Source organism: Haliotis rufescens, unplaced genomic scaffold (genome assembly GCF_023055435.1).
Source record: "Haliotis rufescens isolate VD_foot unplaced genomic scaffold, xgHalRufe1.0.p SCAF_46, whole genome shotgun sequence".
NCBI lineage: Eukaryota > Metazoa > Mollusca > Gastropoda > Lepetellida > Haliotidae > Haliotis > Haliotis rufescens.
The window spans coordinates 95,068-119,496 of record NW_025964179.1 but is presented as its reverse complement, the minus strand read 5'-3'; the positions used below and the strand labels follow the sequence as shown (position 1 = coordinate 119,496).

At 39.1% G+C, this 24,429-nt stretch overlaps 2 protein-coding genes across 3 annotated transcripts; one reads left to right on the top strand and one right to left on the bottom strand.

Moving 5' to 3' along the window:
- Nucleotides 1-1,041: 1,041 nt before the first annotated feature.
- On the bottom strand, nt 1,042-19,876 carry LOC124148709 (zinc finger protein 622-like). 2 transcript variants are annotated; one of them, XM_046519955.2, is made up of 8 exons: nt 19,738-19,876; nt 16,753-16,945; nt 14,746-15,037; nt 12,024-12,200; nt 8,767-8,929; nt 5,863-5,990; nt 4,730-4,861; nt 1,042-1,982 (listed from the first exon to the last, which is right to left on the bottom strand). In XM_046519955.2, the coding sequence occupies exons 2-8, from the start codon at nt 16,936-16,938 to the stop codon at nt 1,855-1,857; spliced, it is 1,206 nt and encodes a 401-aa protein (XP_046375911.2). In that variant the 5' UTR covers nt 16,939-16,945; nt 19,738-19,876; the 3' UTR covers nt 1,042-1,854. The 2 variants fall into 2 exon arrangements, with proteins under 2 accessions (XP_046375911.2, XP_046375913.2); XM_046519957.2 differs by having other exon boundaries at nt 1,043-1,982; nt 16,768-16,945.
- A 229-nt stretch (nt 19,877-20,105) lies between these two features.
- On the top strand, nt 20,106-24,243 carry LOC124148708 (60S ribosomal protein L37a). Its single transcript, XM_046519954.1, has 4 exons — nt 20,106-20,161; nt 22,336-22,464; nt 23,126-23,208; nt 24,145-24,243. The coding sequence occupies exons 1-4, from the start codon at nt 20,159-20,161 to the stop codon at nt 24,206-24,208; spliced, it is 279 nt and encodes a 92-aa protein (XP_046375910.1). The 5' UTR covers nt 20,106-20,158; the 3' UTR covers nt 24,209-24,243.
- Nucleotides 24,244-24,429: the final 186 nt, after the last annotated feature.

The window sequence follows — 24,429 nt, the reverse complement described above, 5'->3', positions numbered from 1 at the left end:
ATTGGGGATAGCCTCGTGGTTAAAGCTTTGGCTCCTCACGCCAAAGACCTGGGTTCAATTCCTCACATGGGTTACAATGTGTGAAGCATTTCTGGTGTCCCCGGCTATGATATTGCTGGAATATTGCTAAAAATGGCATACAACCATACTCACTCACTCATTAGAGATTAATAAAGGCTCTCATATGCCAACATTGGAATTAATATTTCAATTGTAATAATGACCTGATAATTAGATCTAATCTGGGTAAGACGAGGCTGCTTGTCTGTTAATCTGGACAGTTTTTGCCAAAACCTTTAGTAGTAGTGTTAAAACAAGTAGTCTGAATGACTAGATGGATTTGACACATGGTGTCTGTCCATGCTGATAATGACTTATGGGGACACGTGACACACTGTGTATGCCAACCTCATATTGAGGCAGTGGGAATAGCTGGGATAATCAGGACTCCATTGGTAGATTTCCCAACACTTATTACCATGACCATCGTGGACTGTATGTGACATGACTGTATGTGACATGACTGTATAATACAACTGGTCATGACACTGGAAATCACTGTGAATTGAAATTGTTTTCCCAAGGGATTCTTCAGCTCTCTGCCATGTCAAGCAACTTGGCAACCTACTTAATTAACGGAAGGCAATAATGCAGAGCTCCAGATAAGCTGCGTATCTACGTAAAATACGCATCAGAAATGCAGAAATACGCAGTAAAATAATATCCAAGCGTATCAAATACGCAACGAACATTATAGATACGCTACAAAAATAAAACTTGTGCGTATATTCAAAATATTGTGAAGTAACCCTGCGTATTCGATTGGCAAATCAGCAACTTATTTTGAAATTATAAACGGGCATTCTGTCAACCTTGCCAAACTCCACGATGACAGTTACATCATGATTATTTGGCATCACACTTTCTTGTGGAAGTATCGTGGTATTTTTGAGTCCTATAAAGCTCTCGAAAACCACACAACACTAGTTTGCAGGGACTAGATGAATAGTGTTTTTAAATATTTAACTTAAATACCCACATGTGTAAAAACTAGTGGGTAACAGAAATTTGAATACCCAGATAGAATAGCTGATACGCAGTGATTTTAAAATGCATGGGTAAAATACCCACAACACCAAAAGCTTATCTGGAGCTCTGATCATGTCATGTAGAAATCACTATACAGCATTATTGTCAACGATTGTGATTTACAAGCGGAAAAACAACAAAGTCATATTCTTTGGACACAATTTGCACTGGTATTAATATATAAACTAAAGAGAAGTTAAAGCACACCCAATTCTTTCATATGACTATAGTTAATCAGTGATGCCATGACAGATCAATAATAGTAATATGAAAGAATTGGGTGTACATTAAGGCTAAAAAACTAAGTCTTGGTTCTCAGACGCTGCCCACATCATCATAAAGTCTGCCGTACGTTTCGTTTTTATTTCCATTTTCACACACACACACACACAAATCCTAATACACACACAGATCCAAAATAGCACACAGTTACTTCCCTTTACATGCTCGCTGCTTAACTGCGCATCTCGTGTTATTGCAATGGCTGCAATAGGAGGTTGTTTATGAGGGAGGTTCTTTCCCAGGTTGAAGGTACACAACTGTTTATTGGTTACCTACTAGTTTGAACAAGCTAAAAAAACAAACCCCATCTCCCGCCCACACTATATTTTCAAAAATCATTGCCTGAGAACCAGTTCTTATATTTTTTTTAAGCCTAACCTTTTTGGAGTAGTGTATTTCACTTTATCATATTGGCAGAATTTGGTGCAAGATAGTGCAATGATTCTGCCAAAGTTGTGGAGGTTGGCAACTGCAACCACTGGTCTATATGGGGTTCTGGGAGCGGAAGTGTGTCTGAAGGTAGTTGGCCTTGCAGCCCAGTCTCATGAAGTGGCGGTGCTTCAGTCTCTGCATGTAGCCCAGGTCCTTCACGCGCTGCTGACTCACCACACCTGCAACAGGCAAATCAGATGACAACTTTGCCCGTCGGATCTATAGTCTGGAAGGTTGGTTTGGTTTGTTGTTTAACGCCGCACACACCAATATTCCAGCTATATGACGGCGGTCTGTAAATAATCGAGTCTGGACCATACAATCCAGTGATTAATATCATGAGTATCGATCCATGCAATTGGGATCGATGACATGCATCAACCATGTCAGCGAGCCCGACCACCCGATCCTGTTAGTAGCCTCTTACTACAAGCATAGTCACCTTTTACGGCAAGCATGGTTGCCCCGGAATCTTCACGGGTGTGCAATAGGCAGATCATATCTCGTTTGATCATCCAAAACAATAGAGATATGGCTTGGGTGAGATCAAGCGGTATCTACATTGTAGATGTCACTGCAATGAAATTGCATCACAATGCTTTCCAGACCATTGTGGTGTCATTGGTTACCATGACGTTACAATCAAATGACATCACTAATGGCTCTGCTAGTGAAGCTGTTAGCAGTACTTTTTACACTGAAGACACTGCTAATTACTTTCTACAAATTGAAAAAATTGAAAGAAAGATGTTAAATGATAAATAAAATCTCACCCGTGTGTCTTTTGATATCAAATATATCAACACTCGTCGATAAAAGTTTAAAACTCCTTGGCAAGCCTCAGAGTTTTTCCACTTTTTTAAACGAGTGTTGATATATTTGATATCAAAAGACACTCGGGTGAGATTCTATAGAACACAGTCGTCTTTCACATTACAGGGACAAAATAAGGACTTCCTGCTTCACGAAATTAAACCAAAATCAGTGTTGACACTCCAAGTTATGGACAGTAGGTGTTCTTCAATCAAACTGATTTCCAATGAATGGGGGGTCTGAAGTGGGGTGTGATGTGGGGCACAAGGATTTCTTCAAAGCGTCATAGCCAGACACACACACTGTAGCCCACAAGCAAACCTTCCATTCCTGCGGTTATCAGCTGCAAGGATTATGCAGAGCTGCAGGTTCAGTCATCAGGTCTTAAATCTGTTTAGCAGTAAAGGGGAGGTGAAATGGGGTCTTTTAACATCTTTTGGCCGGGGTTCGAACTACTGACCTTGTACTCTCCAGGCAGGCGCTCTATTCACCCGACAATGGACGCGGTCATTTAGCAGTAAAAAGAGGCAGTGCCCCACCGTCTTTGACCATTTCTGATCTTTGTCTATAACCTCTAAATTGTTCATGTTTGAGCTTGTCATCCTGGTGGATATCCACCAAGTTTCAAAGACCAAAATCCAAAACATGAATCGAAAGTTTATTGTTGGTCCGTTTTAATTGAACTGAGACATTGTGTCACAAGGGTAATCAATACCTGACAGTTGGATTGACATCACAACATGTGAGATAGCAGACACATACAATGGTGTTTGATTGACTTGAACTAAATTTGCTAGGACAGAAAGACAACCAATTTCCCACCTTAATTAGCTCCCATACACAAATATAGTTTGTTTGTTTGTTGTTTAACGCTGCACTCAGCAATATTCCAGCTATATGACGGCTGTCTGTAAATAATCGAGTCTGGACCAGACAATTCAGTGATTGACATCATGAGCATTGATCCACGCCATCGGGATCGATGACGTGCATCAACCAAGTCAGCGAGTCTGACCACCCAATCCAGTTAGTCGTCTCTGACGACAAGCATAGTCGCCTTTATTGCGAGTATGGGTTACTGAAGACCTATTCTACCTCGGATCTTCACGACTTATGAGACTTGTAGAGCTGAGATGATCGTAACTCCTTGATTGGCATTCTAGAAGTTGGTAAGTAAGATAAACGTACAACTTAATGGACAACAACTTCTGGTTTATTGTAAATAGCCATGAGTAGTTACCCGCACCAAAGAACGTAAGATTTCAACAGCCAAAGCAGACAGCAAACCTGTCCTCTCAGATCACCAGCAAAAATTCCCTGGCAATCACATCTCTGCCTATGAAGATCTTATTAAGTAATAGACTATGTTAATTAGCATCCAATCAGCTTGTCACAACTGCATAATCCTTAATACTTATCCTCACTGTACATCTGGCTTCATTACCTGTGTGCTTCATTACCTGTGTGCTATTTTTTATTCTTACTGTACATCTGGCTTCCTTACCTGTGTGCTTCATTACCTGTGTGCTATTTTTTATTCTTACTGTACATCTGGCTTCCTAACCTGTGTGCTTCATTACCTGTGTGCTATTTTTTATTCTTACTGTACATCTGGCTTCCTTACCTGTGTGCTTCATTACCTGTGTGCTATTTTTTATTCTTACTGTACATCTGGCTTCCTTACCTGTGTGCTTCATTACCTGTGTGCTATTTTTTATTCTTACTGTACATTTGGCTTCATCCAATCATCTACATGTTATCTATTACCTGTTGTTGTCAATGTTAGTCTGCTGCTTATCACAAAATATCAACATATATATAAACCTCTCATCACTTGGTTGTTGTCACTCCAGCATAATGGTGTAAGAATCTATATCGTAACATCGCTATATGCAATAAAGCAGAAGTTGCTGTCTATAAAGTTGTACGTTTTTCTTATTTTTTCTTACTGCTTATATAAACACAGACTTACGGCGCTGTTCTGGGCCTGTTCCACAAGGCGATCTTAGCACTATGACTGTCCTAAGTCCATGTTATAGTACAGGAGTTACAATCACCTTAGCGCTACGATCGCTTTGTGGAACAGGGCCCTGAATGACAACTGTCATCTCACCTGTTGCTCCTGTCCAGCCTAGAGCCTTGTACTGGGCCAACATTCGGGGGACTATTGACCGTGTTTCCCTTCGTGTTGGTGGCACATTCTGGCGGTAGTATTTCGCAAGAGACCGATGACCAAGTGTGGCTCCTGAAGACAAACAAACGTATGAGATCATTTACAGTGAGACTTACTATAGCCAGCAACCGACCTGTAAATAATCAAGTCTGGGTGAGTGAGTGAGTGAGTGAGTTGGGTTTAACACCGCTTATAACAGTATTCCAGTTATATCACGGCGTGTCAGCTTAATGTGGGAGGAAAGCCTGAAGTGATGCAGGTCTCAGACTTTTACCACTTCAGTGAAACCCACGAGCACGGGTATGGTGCTGACAAACCTAGAAACATAATTGGGGCGAACCGGGATTCGATCCCACAATCATAGGTTTCTGGCGTGCCCAAGGGACGCAACTCTGCACAGCGAATCGCGGCGCCTTAGACGACTGGGCCACCCGTGCCCCCTCTGGGTAATTGAAACTTGAGCAGCGGTCAACGCTGTTGGGGTGTGACGACACAAAACCAGTGAGTGAGAGATATGTGTTCACTGTAACTGATAGGGAGCTGGGGAACTATTCGGACACAGAATCAACATGGCACCATTAGAAAATAACAACGAGCTACGAGGAATAACGGATTATTTATCCCGAGTAAATAAATGGGGTAGTTTCCAAACTTTTGGCGAGGGACTTACAGCATTCATTCATTCATAGATATACCATAATTCGAAGTCTGAAGTAGGTTATTCAATATATTCGGGAATGTTGTAATGTTTTTCAAATTTCTTCATTATTCTCATACAACTATTACTAAAAACTAAAATCTCTTACAATTTTGGAAACTTTAAGTTATTTTGGAGTATCCCCTACTTCTTTTACAGTGTATATATCAAAACTCATCGATAAAAGTTTAAAACACCTTGGCAAGCCTCAGAGTTGAAATTTTTGCGACTCATGTAGACATATTTAATATACTCCAGTGAGATTCTCTGTGTTGGTAAATTGGTAAACATAAAAACCTACTGCATCATGATAAATGGCTGTATCATCCCACGTCTACGATGCATCCTCTCATTCTGTAACCAAGGCAACACTTACCTGAAGGAAGGACAAGCTCGTAGCCGTCACTGATGAGACTCTCGGGCTCCACTGCATCTTCCATGTCAATGTCCCCGCTGCCCCCCACGGCGGCAGTTCCTGACCCCTCCTCTTCTGGGTAGCTGCTCCTGTTTTCAAAAGACAACTCAAGTGTAACAGCCTTACTTAATTCCACATTACCAGTTACAGGTGGTTATAATAATAAACATTAACATTAGGGCTGGAATGGGTAACTCAGGTACTCGGGTCAGGTGGGTACTGAGTAGGACCCGGGTACCTGCAGGACTACCCAGATCCATGGTTAGTCACGTGATTATATTGCTTAATCGCAAAAATTATCTAAAACTCTATGTTTACACTATAAATGACAAATGTTCACATTTCTTTCTGACTATGCACACATTCCTTCTGACTTTATATGTTTGCATAAAGATAAAACTTCAGTCAACTTCAGTGTATGCAAGACAAGAACATTTTATACATGTATCTAAATACATTTTGACAGGGGTACGGTCAAACGTTACCCATTCTGACCTTTTGTACCTATCTCTTGAGACCAACACTGCGTACCTGGGTAGGGTCGGGTAATAGGGGGCTGGGTCCCCGGGTAGTAAATTTGGACTCGTCCCAGCCCTAATTAACATGTATAGGGAGTTGGGGTCGAATATCGGTCTCTGAACAGGTCTAGATACATCCCCGTTATCCCTGGTCAACTGGGGGTTTGGTGGCCAGGTCTCACCACTGTCATCCTTGTCACTCATTGAACCCACTAATCTAATACGTCTGCTTTTGTCACAGGATATTTGAATCCACCAAGTAACAAATATGATGAGAATTATCAAGACCTGCTTGGATGCTGATATTTGGCCTCAAGTCTGGATCCAATATTGGTACTAATTCCCAAATTGGAATTGGAAATACAAATTACAAAGTTATGTTGTCATGATAATGTCTTTGAAGAGGAGACTTGTATTTCACTGAAAACAGGGAAAAATAAAGAGGACCAAAAAATGAGTGAGTTGGGATTAACTCTGCTTTTAACAGTATTCCAGTCATATCACGGCTTAATGTAGGAGGGAAAGTCCAAAGCGATGCAGGTCTCAGATGTTTATCACTTTGGCAAAACCCACGAGCACGGGTATGGTGCTGTCAAACCTAGAAACATAATCAGGGGGAACCGGGATTTGAAACCACAATCATAGGCAGAGCTCCAGATAAGCTTTTGGTGTTGTGGGTATTTTACCCATGCATTTTAAAATCATTGGGTATCAGTAATTCTATTTGGGTTTTCAAATTTCTGTTACCCACTAGTTGTAACACATGTGGGTATTTAAGTTAAATTTTAAAAAACACTATTCATCTAGTCCCTGCAAACTGGTGCCGTGTGGGTTCGAGAGCTTTATAGGATGATACCACGATACCTCCACAAGAAAGTGTGATGGCAAATGATCATGATGTAACTGACATCATGGAGTTTGGCAAGGTTGACAGAATGCCCGTTTATAATTTTAAAATAAGTTGCTGATTTGCTAATTGAATATGCAGCGTTACTTCACAATATTTTGATGATACGCACAAGTTCTATTTTTGTAGCGTATCTGTAATGTTCGTTGCATATTTGACACGCTTGGATTTTATTTTACTGCGTATTTCTGCATTTCTGATGCGTATTTTACGCAGATACAAAGCTTATCTGGAGCTCTGATAGATTCCTGGCGTGCCAAGGGAAGCAACTCTGCACCGCGAATGCAATTGCAATCCCTTAGACGACCAGGCCACCTCTTCCCCGAGAGAATAAAAAAGGCCTTAATCATGTTAATAGTCCAGCAGAGAGAACAAAAACCTAGAATTGGGGGATTAAGATTTTCTTATTGCTGGATTTGTTTAAGTACACATTCTAGGTTATGAATCTGACTGATGACACTCTGTCATCTTTTGGCATTTTAAAATATTCAAGATGGCCGCTAAAACATGAACATATCTCTTCCGTGCTAGTTGTATGGAATATGGAACTACTTTTGGTTCATATCACTATTGTTGTGCCTTCAACATATTAGAATATGTTATTCTTAAAGAAATAGTTTTATTTGGAAATGTAATTAATCAAAATAATAGGTAACATGTCTATGAAAACCCCCAAATCAGTGTATCTACATTTATTATTATCTTAAGTGTAAACTGGGATGCTTGTGGGTTTCTAAGGATAATAAATATAATATAGATACAAAATAAGATAAATTTACACTGCATGTTGAAATTAAATTACAAAAAAACCCAATAATATTAATAATAATAATAATCATCTGACAACAAAGATCTGATCACGTGAATTAGAAAGGAAGATATGCCAGTGCCCTTTGACAATGAGTCCTGAGAGCCACCAAAGCCTAAATTGCAAGACTGAAGTCACCACTGATACCAGTTTATTTAGAATAACAAATTCTAATTAGTTGAAGGCAAAATATCAGTGATACGCACCAAAAGTAGTTCCATATTCAATACTATTAGCAAGGTAGCAATATTTTCATGTTTCGGCGGCCATCTTGAATATTTCAAAATGCCCAAAGATGACAGAGTGTCATCAGTTAGTTTCATAATCTACAGTACATCATTAAACAAATCCAGCTATGAAAAAACTTTATCCCCTAAATCTGGGTTGGGGTAAAATATTCATTTCTCTGCTGGACTATAAAGCTTAGTCTTACACTATTGCATTGAATCCAATTTTAACATATCTCTAAATTTGTGCCAATGACTACTTAACAAAAATCCAAATTTTGACAAAAATATATTTGCTTGCTACGGGCACTTTGTTTGAAATCTTAGATAAATCCCTGATGCTGGCCTCACATTCTGGTTGACACGGTCAACCAACCATCAACTACACAACTCGACAGCGCCTACCTGTAGTCATAGAAGTCGGTGTATTCAAACAGGACGTCTCCCTCGTGCAGCATCTTGCAATGGCCCTTGTCCACCATGTGGCGCTGGACGGCCTGGGTGTTGTGGAATGTCTTGCCCTTCTCGTTGCACCACAGACACACATGCCCCACGCCTATCTTCTCACCTGTAACCAAAGGTAATCACTCAAATCTGCAATAGCCGTGCATACCTTATATGGCCGTCGGTCACCCGTCGTAGACCGATAAAATTTCAATTTGACCGATGGTTTGTTCAAGTTGTCGGACTTTTGACCGATAGAAATGCTAAGCAAGGGGTCACACGTGGCATAATTTCATGATTAAAAAGTAAAATAGTAAGGATTATTCCTTCTTACGGTATCGATTTTAATGACCAATGAAATGCTCTCATAAAGTTTTGTGTCAACCGACAGAAAGAACAGTACACATATTGTCCTGTTTTCGATCATAGCTTTCAGCATCATACATGCCTTTATTATTATTCATGACACAATACTATTATCATCAGATCACAGGTTTTCGGACATCATACGTTTTCTATCACGAATACTTGCACTATAACGAGGGGTGTGGCGTCACATAGAAATTGTAAATACTCAGATGATGGCTTGTTTTTAAGATAAAGTTGTCCTTTATACGTGAATGAGATGTTTTACAGTTGTTCATGTGATTAGCTAAAAAACTATGAATGTTTCTTCAGCGTCCGGAAACCCATAGCACAGGGTTATATTTCGTATTACTGTTTTAAGTTGTTTTGTTTTTTTCAACAAAAGGTAAGTAAGTAAAGGTAAGTATTTTTCAATTGGCTTCAACATGGAGAAAGGGTCAGACATTGCATGCTTGTGACAGTTGTCCGGGGGATGGGGGGTGAAGTTTATGGCAGTATTGCTCCTACTCCCAGACCTGGCGGGTAGCCGGTTGCACGGAAGCTATGCCCGATCTTTTAAAAGTACTGATTTAACTTCAAAATTTTACTGCATCTGCCATCTTTGCCTATTTGACTTAATGACTTTTGCCATTGTATCTGGCCTTTTGTGTCAAAATCCTTGACGAGTCACATTCATGTCCTACGCCTATCTTCTCACATGTACCAAAGATGAGAAGTAATACCATGTGTTCCCGCTGGCCCCTCCTAATTTTTGTCAGTCCCAACTTTCAACAATTAAAAAAACTTATAAAAATTACCTGGTTTTAATTCATTCAACGTAACATCATCTCTGAAGTAACTTAGTTAGATCTACACGTCATTCACACAAAGTTCGGTCACAAGTTTCTCTTTTTTTTTTATATTTCTAGACTGAGTCTAGAAATATATGTTTAACCTCGAACCAAAGCAAAATGTTATTTCCTTGCACTGGAAATAGACAAGGGGAAACCCTGAAGATAACAGACAAGCTGACTTCATTCGAAAAGTATACTTATATGAATATCGCTGATGTTTTGTTCAACAACAAAGATTTATAAGGTACTTTATTTACTGGTCCAAAGGGACTGGCAGTCACATGAATTACCGGTCCAAGCCAAATTTTACTGGTAAAAAACTGGTAATTACCGGTAAACGGGAACGCTGATAACATACCAAATCATTGACGTCGACATATCAGTCATATCCTGGCCATTCCCAGTTGTCAATCCTGACCTACATGATGTCAAATTGATGACCTACATGATGTCAATTCGATGACCTACATTATGTCAAATTGATGACCTACATGATGTCAAATTGATGACCTACATGATGTCAAATCGATGACCTACATGTGTCAAATCATTGACTTTCATGGGTCCAATCCTGACCCATATACCGTATTTGACGTAATAAGCGCCCCGCTCTAATAAGCTCTAGACATTTGCTAATATATTGGCTAGTGAACGATCCCAATTAGCACCCCTTCCGATTGATCAATGTACACATGACTTATTTATTCGTGTTTAATATGCACTCGTGTGTTATATGTCTCTTAATTATGGGCACTTAAATTCTGAAAAAATATATCTGTTGTATAAAAACATTTCAGGCTGTCAGAATAAACCACAAAATTCTTTCAACTCTATTTTTTTTTACCAAAATAATATTCTAATAAGGGGCCCCTACAGTCAAGTCTCGTTAATCCGACACTCATTAATCCGACAATCGGCTTTATCCGACACTAAAGATGGGAACCAATTAAATCAATGCTATTTAGACCCATTAATCAATCCGACAGTCTCACTCTCCGAATCCGACACACTTAATTTGCAACGAATTACCGAAATCACTCATTAATCAGTCTCGTTAATCTGACGCAGATATCAGAGTATTCCATGGTCATCTGCCCACGAGTAGACAGCCCGTGTTTGATGCGAGACGAGTCGGCTGGTAGCTGCATATTACAAAGCCTGCAGAGATAAACTCTCCTAACAATAAACAAATAATGCTTTAAATTAAGAAAACAGGATAAATCACATGCTTAGATTACCTCAATCTCATTAAAATCAGATACAAGTTCTTGCTATCGGTGAGGACATCCCATTACAGGTCACGTCAGAACAACCTTTCATGAACGAACTATGACCTACCAATGCAATGACTAACAGGAAGTTGACATTAGCCACTTAGAAGCCGCTTTCTTCAGCTTTGCCGTACCAGTTTCAAAGTTGCGAATTCCATTCCAGGCTATGCTTTTTAAAGTATTTTAAATAAGTCATACAGTCCATAATAGTTGTTTTGTGTTAAACTTTAGTGGTTGTATGATTAGAAAACATATTCCGCCAAAAATGTAACATAAGAATATGAATATTTACTATATATTCTTTTATTATGTGTTTGAATTGTTATCTATCATGTAGTTGTGAGATTTCCAAGACATGAACGTTGATACGACTTTATTTCGTTTATCCGACATACTTGTTAATCTGACATAATCATATGCCACCATCGATGTCGGATTAACGGGACTTGACTGTATTTCTAAATTAGAGAGCGCCCTGGGCCCTTATTACGTCGAATACAGTACATCAAATCAATGACCAATATCTGATGTTTCAAAAATATCTAACAGATTACACATTTCAGCATGCCATAACAAAACACAGTAGAAAAAAATATCATTGTGAAAAACGTCACTCTCCTCTTCGTAAAACTTGGATTTAAATATATGCAATGGGTGAGTGAGTGAGTTAAAAATTGACATTGCACTGGCATTATCTCGGCCATATGGCGAGAAATAATAAATGCAATGAAAAAAGAATGTGAATTACCTAGATACGTAATCAGTCCCTCCATGTCGACCATGTACTCAATGTCGGGGATGAAGAAGCTGTGTTTTTCCGTCATGTGACTGACGTTATCCTCCAGGGATGAGGTGACGTAAGAACAGAACAGACATTCCTCCAGGCCCAGCATGTTCTCCTCCCATGAACCTGCGTCTGAACCCTCTGCAAAAGTGAGAGATGAAGCACAATTGTTATGTTGAACACGACGTCCATCTCCTTGTGTGCGTGCGTGAATGCATGTGTGTGTATGTGTGTGTCTGTGTGCGTGCATATGTGTGTGGCTGCTTGTTGTCCGGTCTAATATTGGCTTTAAGTGCTAGCCCATTCAGACACCATGCCGCAGTTTAACATGAATACCCCACTCAGACACAACATACTTACTCCGAGCCGACCATTCCTTGTTTTATCCCCTTAATGCCGAGCGCCCATGAGATTAATGGCAAGTACCATATTTACAGATCACAAAAACGATTTGAATATTTGAATAAATATCTGTTCATTGATTGTGCTTGATCATCAGTAGATCACAATCTCATTGATTTTGTTGTTGGTGGTTTGTTGTTTTACGCCGCACTCAGCAATATGCCAGCTATATGATGGTGGTCAGTAAATAATCAAGTCTGGGCCATACAATCCAGTGATTGATATCATGAGCATTGATCCACGCAATTGAGATCGATGACAAGCTTTAACCAAGTGTACAAGCCTGACCACCCGATCCCATTAGTCGCTTTTTGATAAGCATAGTCACCTTTTACGGCAAGCAAGAGTTGCTGAAGATCTATTCTGTCCCAAATCTTCAGAACAACATTTTGCAAACTTTGACCAACCAATGAAAAATCAGAAAGCAGCTTTCTTAAGCTTTACGGAATTAGTCACAAACTGGCACTTCCATTTCAGACGAGGTTTGAAAAATATAGATTAAAAACTTGCAAACTGAACAAAAGAAAATTCTGGAATGTCTGATATACAATATGTATGACTGACTGACTGAGTATGGTTTTACGCCACTTTTAGCAATATTCCAGCAATATCACAGCGGGGGACACCAGAAATGGGCTTCACACATTGTACCCATGTCGGGAATCGAACCCGGGTCTTCGGCGTCAATATGTATGACCGGGATTGTAGGACATTACTTTCCACAGGCTATGGAAAATCTCTTATGTTTCAAATATTTATCCCACTGAAGGAGAGATCGACAATGATCTTGATGGAATTGGTTGCAACTGCCGATTGGAATACCCTGTGTTATCTGTTTCGAGGTTGCATAATTAGAACACGCATTCTGACTGTCACTTTCCCGATCTGGTATACGACGCTCTGATTGGTCGAATGAAAGGTCATTGTGAAACTACCCATAATTGGAGTGAGTGAGTGAGTGAGTTGGGTTTAATGTCCCTTTTAACAATATTCCAGTTATATGACGGCGTGTCAGCTTAATATGGGAGGAAAGCCCAAAGTGATGCAGGTCTCATGAGCACGGGTATGGTGCTGACAAACCTAGAAACAAAATTGGGGTGAACCGGAATGCAAACCAACATTCATAGGTTTCTGCCATGCCCAAGGGATGCAACTCTAAATAGCGAATCGTGGCGCCTTAGACGACTGGGCCATCCATGCCCCCGACCTATAATTGGAAGTCCTCAGATCTTTGTTTAGTGGTACCGAGAACAAAGATGTGATTTTATGAAATTGCAGAAGAACAATAATTATAACAATGGACGGTTTTATCATAGCATTGAACTTTACAATGCTTGAAGAGATTCAAAAGCAGTAAATCCCTTGGGCATGCCAGAAACCTATGATGTGGGTTCGAATCCCAGTTTGCCCCGAATATGTTTCTAGGTTTGTCAGCACCATACCCGTGCTCGTGGGTTTCACCGAAGTGGTAAACGTCTGAGACCTGCATCACTTCAGGCTTTCCTCCCACATTAAGCTGACACGCCGTGATATAACTGTAATAGCGTTAAAAGCAACATTAAACCCAACTCACTCACTCACTCAAAGGCAGTTAACAGATAATGATAACAATACAAAAATACATGCTTATTCTGAATGCGAGCATAAATAGTGTGTGAAACATTGATTTATTATTTGCACATTAAATCCATATATAGATCTGTCACACAATGTTTGTTTGTTTGTTTGTTTTTGTTTAGTGACACTCAGCAATATTCCAGGTGTAAGACAGCAGTCTGCAAATAATCGTATTTGGGCCAGACAATCCAGTGATTGACATGTATATCGATCTACATACTTTGGATATGATGACATGCATCAACCAAGTCATGATATTTTATCTTCCCAAACTGGCTTTCACAACAGATATGCTTGGATGAGATATCGCCTCAATGGACTTGCACCACAGTTCTTCACAGCCCATTGTGACATCATCGGCTACCATGATGTCAGAATCAAATGACATCACTAATGTCCCTTCCATGGACAACTGTTTACAAAGCATAAAGGTAAGAAGAATGATTTTGGAGGATAAATAGAATCTCACTGGTGTGTCTTTTGACATAAAATATAATAAAAGTTTAAAACTTCTTTGCAAGCCTTGAAATTCTAAACTTATCAAACCATGTTGATATATTTGATATCAAAAGACATGTGGGCGTGATTCTCTACTTAACAACCTAAAAAAACATTCAAAACATTTCAATAATATTCATTAAAATGATGAATGAAAGATAATACTTACCATCTTCAGAGTCCATATCAACATCATCCCCTTCTTTTGACCTCTGGCCTTGCAGCCTCTCTTTCAGTGCCATATTAACTGTATCTTTGTCCCGAATATCAGTCTCGTCTAACCCTTTCTCTGCATTCTTAGCATTCAGCTGCTTAACACGCTGTGCCAGTTTCTTCTCCTGTTTCGCCTCCATCTCCTTGTGTTTCTTCGACTGGATGTGATTATCAAATGCATTTTGTGTGTTGAAGTGCTTCCCACAGATCTGGCAGTTGCGAGCCGTATCCTTTTCTTCATCAGCCAACTGAGGAGAAAGCATCATTTTCAGAGCAACAAATATAAATAACTTATATCATCAACTCCCTTTGAGTATACAAACCAACCTACTTGTGAGAAAGTTAACAGTCACATTACAATCTCATCCTACCGGGTACCCATTCAGTGCTGAACCTGGGACTTGCTTGGTAGCAGAATGTTAGGCTCTTTTGTCATATTGTAGGACGGAACAGGTACCCATCAAACCAACTTGCGAAAATCTGGGTTAGAATTGATCTTCAGCAACCCATGCTTGCCGTGAAAGGCGACTTTGCTTGTTGTAAGAGGCGACCAATAGGATCAGGTGGTCAGACTCGCTAACTTAGTTAATGCATGTCAATTGCATGGATCGATGCTCATGATGTCAATCACTGGATTGTCTGGTCCCAACTCAATTATTTACAGACCACCGTCATATAGCTGAGCGCAGCATTAAACAACAAACAAACAAAAGGACATGACTTAAATTTGGCAAATGAAACAAACCTATCAAACCCACAGATATACTATTGCAAAAACATATGAAATTAAACAAAATATTCCTTTCAAATTATGCTCTTTTCCTTATGCAAATAACATAGTATTGTCTGTTATGCAAGAAAATTAATCGTTTTGTCATAATCTTATGAAAGAATTTCTTATATTAGTTAGCATGGTTAGGCCATTCTTTATGAAAGTGAGAAACTGGAGGAGCGAAAAAAAATATAAAAAGAAGCTGACGATGGTGGCTTCGAGTAACCTCAAAATATTTTTGAGTGCATGATGTGACGGCAGGGAAAAAATATGTGTAAATTTGAAATTATATTTTTTTCCAATTTTTAAAGAAATTAAGGTCAAGGGATCCGTAATCCAACAAATAAAGACATAATGGCCATACATGCCAACCTATTCCATGCATGTACATAAAATATGACTTATAAGTTATATTAAATGATTATTATGTATTTGCCTAATCAAAGTGAAAAGTACAGTCAAGTCTCGTAAATCCGACACTCGGCTTTATCCGACAGTCTCGTTAATCCGACACAGTGATCAGCGTACTCCGTGGTCATCAGCCCACGAGTACACAGCCCGTGTTTTGATGCAAGACGAATCGGCTGGTAGGTGCATATTACAACGGCTGCAGAGATAAACTTTCCATACAATAAACAATTAATGCTTTAAATAAAGAAAACAGGATTAATCACATACTTAGATTAACTCAATCGCATTAAACTCGAAAACAAGTTCTCGTTATTGCCGAGGACATCCAATTACAGGTTACGTCAGAACAACCTTTCGCGAACTATGACCGACCAATGAAAAAGACTAACAGGACGTCAACGCTAGCCACTAAGAAAGCAGCTTTCTTAAGCTTTGCGGTACCAGTTTAAAACTGGCGACTTCCATTCCAGACTATGCTTTTTAAAATATTTTGAATAAGTCACATAATCTGTAAAAGCTTTTTTGTTTTTTTTTCTGTTGAGGTTGAATGATTAGAAAACATATTCCGCTAACAATGTAACATAACAATATGAATATTATTTTATTATTTTTTTTTATTACGTGTTTGTATCGTTATCTATCGTGTAGTTGTCCGATTTTCGATCACGAACGTTGATACTTTTTCGTTTATCCGACATAATCATATGCAACCAACCATGTCGGATTAACAGGACTTGACTGTATATGTTGTCTGTACTCAAAACATGCAAAGAAACATACTCTAATGAGAGATACCTGAGCTCTTTGAGCAAGAACACGCTGTTGAAAATTCTCTGCAGTCACTGGTGGCATCTCCGCTACTTTGCGCTTCAGATTGTAGCGATGCCAGTCGGTCTTGTAGTGTGCTCGCTGCAGCTCAGCATCGGCAAACGCCACTCGACAGGTGATACAGGTATACACAGACATCGTCTCACTGAAAACAAACACTCCATATTTATGACTGGGGCTGGCTATCGATATAGATTATAGAGGTCGATAATCGCTAAATAATTATCAATCAATTATCGATAAATATCGGAGAAGTCCCAAAGAAATCAACATATTTCATGCCACTGGTAAGCAGTGACACATTGCTACATAGGTTATTTTGTGGACATTTGAGAAATAACAAAATAAGTTGTTTTCCGTAAAAAACAGGCCTGTTTCAGAAAATCAAAACTTAATGTCATCACAACAGTATATGTAAGTTATTATCGATGACAACAATTTCATATCCATAATTGCTAATATTTCTTCCAATCAACGATAATTCCGATTATCGATCTTTTTAGCCAGCCCCAGTTACAACTTGAATATGAGCGAATAGATCAGTGTGTGTGTTAATCCAGACAAAATATCATATTCAGGGGACCTGTCTCGCATACATGTTACATCCTCTACTGCTTATACATTTTGTAAATGAAACTGGAGCTGCGATATTTACCACACGAACACCTCTCAGCTAGTACTAATAATCTCTATGTTTTGGTTGCACACCAGTCTGTCTACTAGCCCGGACTTGGCTCTTAGCATCATATTCAGTACATTTTAATGTTGTCAACCAGATCTTTATTTGCTATTGCCTGTGTTGTTATATGGGGGGGCACGGGTGGCCCTGTCGTCTAAGGCGCCGCGATTCGCTGTGCAGAGTTGTGTCCCTTGGACACGCCAGAAACCTGTGATTGTGGGTTCGAATCCCGGTTCGCCCCGATTATGTTTCTAGGTTTGTCAGCACCATACCCATGCTTGTGGAGACCTGCATCACTTCTGGCTTTCCTCCCACATTAAGCTGACACGCCGTGATATAACTGGAATACTGTTAAAAAGCGGTGTTAAACCAAACTCACTCACTGTTATATGGGGCGAAATTTTGGGGGGGTTCATGGTGTGAATGGTGTGAATTGCGGGGTCTCGGTCAACCATGCTTGAAAATTGTACAATCCCTGTGAATAAGACTACATGGTTGTTGGTAGTAAATACAGTACACCTACTTTTATAATTTATCTTGTAAAATATTGGCGTTTGTCACTTAATTTGTCATAAAAAATATTGTTAAAATCTGGGAAAGGAGGTGAGGTGGTGATATGGGGTTTAACACTTATTGCACTTATATAGCGACGTGCATGTACGTGTGTGTGTTTTTGTGTGGCTGCTTGTACTAGTCGGGACTGATGCCGATTTATGGTGCTAGCTCACTGAGATACCATGCTGCAGTTTAACATGAATACCCCACTCAGACACAGTCTACTGACTCCGAGCCGACCAGTCCTTGTTTTAGCCCCTAAATGCTGAGCGCCAGACAGGGTAACAACAAGTACCAGCTTTTAATGTCTTTTGGTATGACTCGGTCGGGGATCGAGCCCCGGACATTCCGCTCTCCGGGCGGATGCTCTACCACTAGACCACGGAGGGGGTCTCTGGGAAATGAATATCTCCTTCGTACTATTTATTTATCATGTTTATAGACACAGGTCTTTTCAACCCTATATGGGAGGTTTCATATACTTTACTAGGGGTGAAACGATACAGCGAGGTCACGATACAATATGTATCAAGATACATAAGTCACGATGTGATATATTTATTTGAAATCATGTGGAAACATTTTGTTTATAAATATTTCAGAGCAGGTTCCAAAGGAAAAGCTAGCTGTAGACACATGTTTGTAGCGGCTTTTTTTAGTAGTGAACTTGAAAAGCTAATGATGCTAATTACAACACACTTTGCAATATTTGACTGACAAAACCCTGGGTTGGGGTCATTAAACAAGTAGTAAGCAATTTATTTTAGCAAGTGTATCGTCTTGTATTGATACAGAATAAAACGCATCATGTATCATGAAAACTCACGATGCACTGGAGCATCATTTCACCCCTAAATACCACAACTGTTGTGTTCTGAAGAAAACATCGTAATAGCAATGACATAATTAACAAGTCATCTTCTCCCATCTTATCAATGGCAGTCATGAATGGTAGAATCATCACTACATGTGCATCAGGCTGACCTCGACGGACATATTTACTATTTTATTACGTATTCGACGTAATAAGCGCCCCGCTCTAATAAGTGCCCAGGGCGATATTTGCTAATATATTGGCTAGTGAACAATACCATCTAGCACCCCTTCCGATTTATCAATGTACACAAGACTTATTTATTCCCGTATAATACGCACTCGTGTGTTATATGCACCCTTAATTATGGGCAATTTAATTCTGGAAAAATATGTCTGTCGTATATAAACATTTCATATAAACCACGAAATTAGTTCTGTTTCAGAGTTATTTTCACCCAAATAATTTCTAATTTTGAGAGCGCCCTGGGCGCTTATTACATCGAATACGGTATATTATGACATAATAAAAATTACTTCTGTGAAAACGGGAGGATAGTGAGTTTAATAAGACTTAAGTGACCATTTGAATACTGACATTAGCAAGATAAATATGTAAATGAGCGTGTAACTATCAGCTGAGGTGTACATCTAAAAAATCTTGCTTATATCTTGTTTTAATTGGCCTTTGTCAACGACCAAACACATACAGTATATCACCATATGAGCATGTGGTGGGCCCTGCTTGAACGTACAATGTAATCAACTGAAGTTTAGCGGATAAGTCGAGATATCTGCTGAGAATGTAGGACTACATTCATGAACTGATTCAGGTCCGAAACTATATGACATATGTGTTATGCCATTTAAACTACCAACTAAATACATACCATGCACAAGCACTGTGTCGGCTGAGAACTGTTATTATGAAATGTCACTATCTCCTGTCGGTCTGTGTATTTTCAATGGGCTACAACCACATAAAAACATTAACACGTGTGGCAAAATCTTGTGCAATGCACTTGTCAATTTCAAAATAAATATGCCTACAACTATTTACAGTTAATGGCCTAGGACAGATACAATATCAATTCAGTTCCAAATAAAATTATATATATATATACCTTTAAAACATTATTTTGTAATTTACACAAGTACTACACTGTAGATATCTGTTTATTATTATATTTTATGTGATTTCTTATATTGTATTTTAAGAACGTGTACTAGTTGTTAGGAAATAAACTTTCATCTTAGACATGCGCCGTCGCTTGCAAACCCTTTTTCCTCTTCCGCTGCAGACTCGAAAAGATGGTATGGGAGATATTATTTTCAAGTGTATTTATCCACCTAATCCGACTTCATCAACGGGCTAATTTGGAAACATGGTTTTGTAACTTGAATAAATGTATATGTATATACATTGTTCTGAGTATTAGCGTCCCACAATAAAGATATATCGTATGTCACACATTTTGATGGAGCCTGCGCTTGTCGTACATAAACAGACATGGGCTAGGCCTAATACAGTAATAGATCGTAGAAAATTAATGACAATTACTGTCGCAAACTTAATCGTGTTTAGCAATTTCCTTTTTAGAATATATCCGCAGTAGTTTCGGAATGATTTATTGCTATTTATTCACAGTATTTATGTTACGAAAATCTTGCTACCACTTGCATTAGCCTCATTGATCCTGATTTGTAGTATTATATAGAGAGGTGTCTCAGCATCAAAACTGCCAACTTGACAGTGCAAACATGCGACCTGTCAACATTGGTTTTATGTGAAGTACTGTACACCCATTAGAACAGACCGTCGTCTTTTCAGAATTTTTGTAAAGAGTGAAATTGTGTGGCTGAGCACTTAATTTGACAAACATACATATTTTGTGAAAATGTTTTGAATTTGTCGTCGTTAATCTTTTGTCAATTATTCTTACAGTGTTACACGTACACACACACACACACACATAGAACCTGTACAAAGTGGTGCCCAGTGCAGCTTCCGCGAGTTTCTATAGTTTTACAAGGAAGGGAAGTGTTTTCATTTTAAGACCCGTGAAGATTCCGCGGTAGAATAGGGGACTAAGCTTGTCGTACGAGGCGACTAACAGGTTTGGGTGGTCAGGCTGGCTGACTTGGTTGATGCATGTCATCGATCCCAATTGCGTGGATCGATGCTCATGATATTAATCACTGGATTATCTCGTCCAGACTTGATTATTTACAGACTGCCGTCTTTTAGCTAGAATATTGCTGAGTGCGGCATTAAACAAGAAACAAACAAAAATATAATTTGAAATTCAACGACTTGGAAGTCCAAACTTTAGAAATCAGGATCCATCAAAGTTGTGAGCTGTAAAAGTCCAACATGTTTCAAATAATTTCAACACAAAACATGAATGTGCTAACTAATTAGAGTGTCTCTCGTAAATGTTTAGACACCGTCAGGATTGAAGATCTGATCATTGTAGTCAGGGCTCAGTACCTCATAACATGCATGCTTGTTTCAAGAGATGACAGAAATGGAGATTGTATGGTCATGGTTTGACAGATGTTGATCATGTATAGGCTGCCATGATACATGTTGAATATTGCTGGCTGAGTAATTAAACAACAAATAAACGTCTTCATTGTCATAGTGTAGCCTGCTGACACTTACGTTTCAAATATTGTTTTGCAAAGATTTAAATGTTTTTTTGTTATTTGGAAACCATTAATTGTAAGAAATAATGCATTTTCTCTTGTGGGGAATCGGGGTTGGCATAGATCCTCATGCTTTATGGATTGGATGGTCCGTTTTTGTAACCATGATTTGATCAATAGTATAAATATCTACACTTGTCGCCATTACTTTCTGAGTAATAAGGTGATAATGGAGGGTGATACAGGTTCATGTTGGTGCAAATTTACTGTTTATCAAGTGCCAAATGCCTCTGGAAAATACAATATTTACGAAAGTTCAACACTGTGTCATATGTCGAATGTGACTTGTATATTGTCCCCAAGCCTATCCCTGTTTGCAGACGTTTTCCATGAAATAATTCATAATTGTTAAATAATATCTTTTCAAATTGTTTTTGTTTTTGTAATAGTAAAAGTACAAATTTCTATTTTCTTTGGACCAGAAGTACGTCTCTTTACATTTGTCATGCTAAGCAATTAGTCATCTGGCAATTTTGTGGTAGGGATACGTAAGTGGTAGTAGACACAGTATTGATGGTATGTAAATATTGTTTCATCCCAAGTGTTTATAAACACCAGACTTGTTTATTTACAGATTAGCATCAAATACGTGGAATAGTGTTAAGTGCAGCGTTATGCAACATCAAACAAGCCAATCATTTTAGTAATCTTTATGATCATCTTTGCAGTATTAGGACCTATTGTGGCCTGGAATCCCTGCAAAGTTATAATGATCGACTTTCTTAGCTTCACCATGGTTTACACAAATAGTGTTATATATTTGAATGTCTTTGTTTCAGGCCAAGCGTACAAAGAAGGTTGGCATTGTTGGAAAGTATGGTACCAGATATGGTGCCTCTCTTCGTAAGACTGTCAAGAGAATGGAAATCTCACAGCACTCCAAATATACCTGTCAATTCTGTGGAAAGGTATAACTATTTATGTTTTGTGTATTGTTATGTACATGTCGTTGACATGTTAGAATTATTAGATAGTCTGTATCTTTTACCTTCCTTTCACTATAAGGCTTGCGACAAGTGGCATGCTTTGCTTCAGCCTATAATGATTTAGCCTGCACAGATTTACACTGTGTACACCAGTTTCCATAATCTCCATAATCAGAAAAAATATTGAATTGAATTATTTATTAACCGTTGACACAATAAACTTTCAGTTAATTTCTTACCAGAACAGTGTTAGAAATTGGCACTAGTCCTGTAGTCCTTGCCCAATAGTTAAGGTATCATAAGGACTAGTAGAATTGAGCCTTTTTTAACATGTTTAAGGGTTTTGCTATATGTTATCATTATAAGGACTAGAGGACTAAAAATGTTAGTTTCTTCCGCTCCCAGAATTGAAATGTCAGTTGCTTTTAAAAGTTGACAACTTTGATTAATCTTAATGATTCAAACAGCCATACTTATATGCATCCCCAGGACTTGCAATGTAAATAATTTGTGTCCTTTCTTATTTTTATGCATGTAGTATGTAATATTTTGTGACCCCTAAAAGCACTAAAACCCAGCCTGTTTAGTCTGTGGGTTGAGGAGAATGACTAGGTGCTTCCTAAGCTGGTGTTTTGTGTTACAGGACAGTATGAAGAGGAAAGCAGTGGGCATCTGGTTCTGCTCCAAGTGCAGGAAGATTGTCGCTGGTGGTGCATGGGTATACAGGTGAGTTTCTCACTACTGGGATTCACAACATCCTATGCTTGTCACTGAGCTGGCTAAATGTGTATGACTCGGCTGGTGTGTGTATTTGTACCATGACAGTGCTATTATCCTGGGCCGAGGGGTAGCCTAGTGACTAGGGCTCTTGCTCGTCAATCTGAAAGCCTGGTTTGATTCCCCACACGTGTGAATATTGTGAAGCCCATCTTGTATCCCCTGCCTCACTGATGCTGCTGAATAATGCAAGAAACTGGCGTAATGGCATGCTCACTTGCTCATGCCATCAACTCCTGGTTACCTGGTACCTGTGAAGATTCCGGGGTAGAATAGGTCTTCTGCAACCCATGCTTGCCGTAAAAGGCAACTATGCTTGTCGTAGGAGGCAACTAATGGGATCGGGTGGTCAGGCTCGCTGACTTGGTTGATGCATGTCATCGATCCCAATTACATGGAGCGATGCTTATGATGTCAATCACTGGATTGTCTGGTCCAGACTCGATTATTTACAGACCGCCCTCATATAGCTGTAATATTGCTGAGTGCGGCCTGGTAGGTGGCCCACACAATTATTTACTTTCTGATGAGTTATGGATGGAATATCCCTTTTTTTTGACACTGGTTTTGTTGTTGCGTGGATCGATGCTGATGATGTCAATCACTGGATTGTCTGGTCCAGACTCGATTATTTACAGACCGCCCTCATATAGCTGGAATATTGCTGAGTGCGGCATTAAACAACAAACAAACATACCTAGGTGACCCTTCATTAATGATGCTGAGTATATTTCAACAAGACTGAAAAGTGTGTTTCAGCTTTAGACGATAAGGTTGAAAACATTCACATGATTCAGTTGGGATAATACTATATAGAGGAACTGGACTGGATTTTCCATTCTTCACCCCCTAATTGTACTTTGACTTCTTTGTTTCGTCTTCCAGCACAACTGCAGCTGCAACTGTTAGAAGTGCCATCCGTCGTCTGAGAGAAATGAAAGAGTCCTAAGCTGTAAATACCCAATAAAAAGTCGCCACAACGTTCACTGTTGGTTATCTTCATATGGAAATGACCCTTGAAGAGATCCGGGGTAGAATAGATCTCCAGCATGTCTTTGATTTATTCACACAGATACTGAATCAATTAATGGTGAAGAGTAACTGTCTGAATTCTTCAATACAGTGATTGCAGACACTTGGAACTGTGACATTATCTGTACTAAGCCAGAG

Bases quoted from the DNA above. Each gene is read 5' to 3' on its own strand.
- LOC124148709 (XM_046519955.2), bottom strand. From the start codon at position 16,938: ATGTCTGTGTATACCTGTATCACCTGTCGAGTGGCGTTTGCCGATGCT. The intron at 15,038-16,752 runs GTATGTTTCTTT...CTTTCTCCTCAG, and splicing joins CTCAGGTATCTCTCATTAGA to TTGGCTGATGAAGAAAAGGA. The intron at 1,983-4,729 runs GTGAGATGACAG...TGCCTGTTGCAG, and splicing joins AGGCTGGACAGGAGCAACAG to GTGTGGTGAGTCAGCAGCGC.
- LOC124148708 (XM_046519954.1), top strand. The intron at 22,465-23,125 runs GTATAACTATTT...TTTGTGTTACAG, and splicing joins CCTGTCAATTCTGTGGAAAG to GACAGTATGAAGAGGAAAGC. The intron at 23,209-24,144 runs GTGAGTTTCTCA...TTCGTCTTCCAG, and splicing joins GGTGGTGCATGGGTATACAG to CACAACTGCAGCTGCAACTG.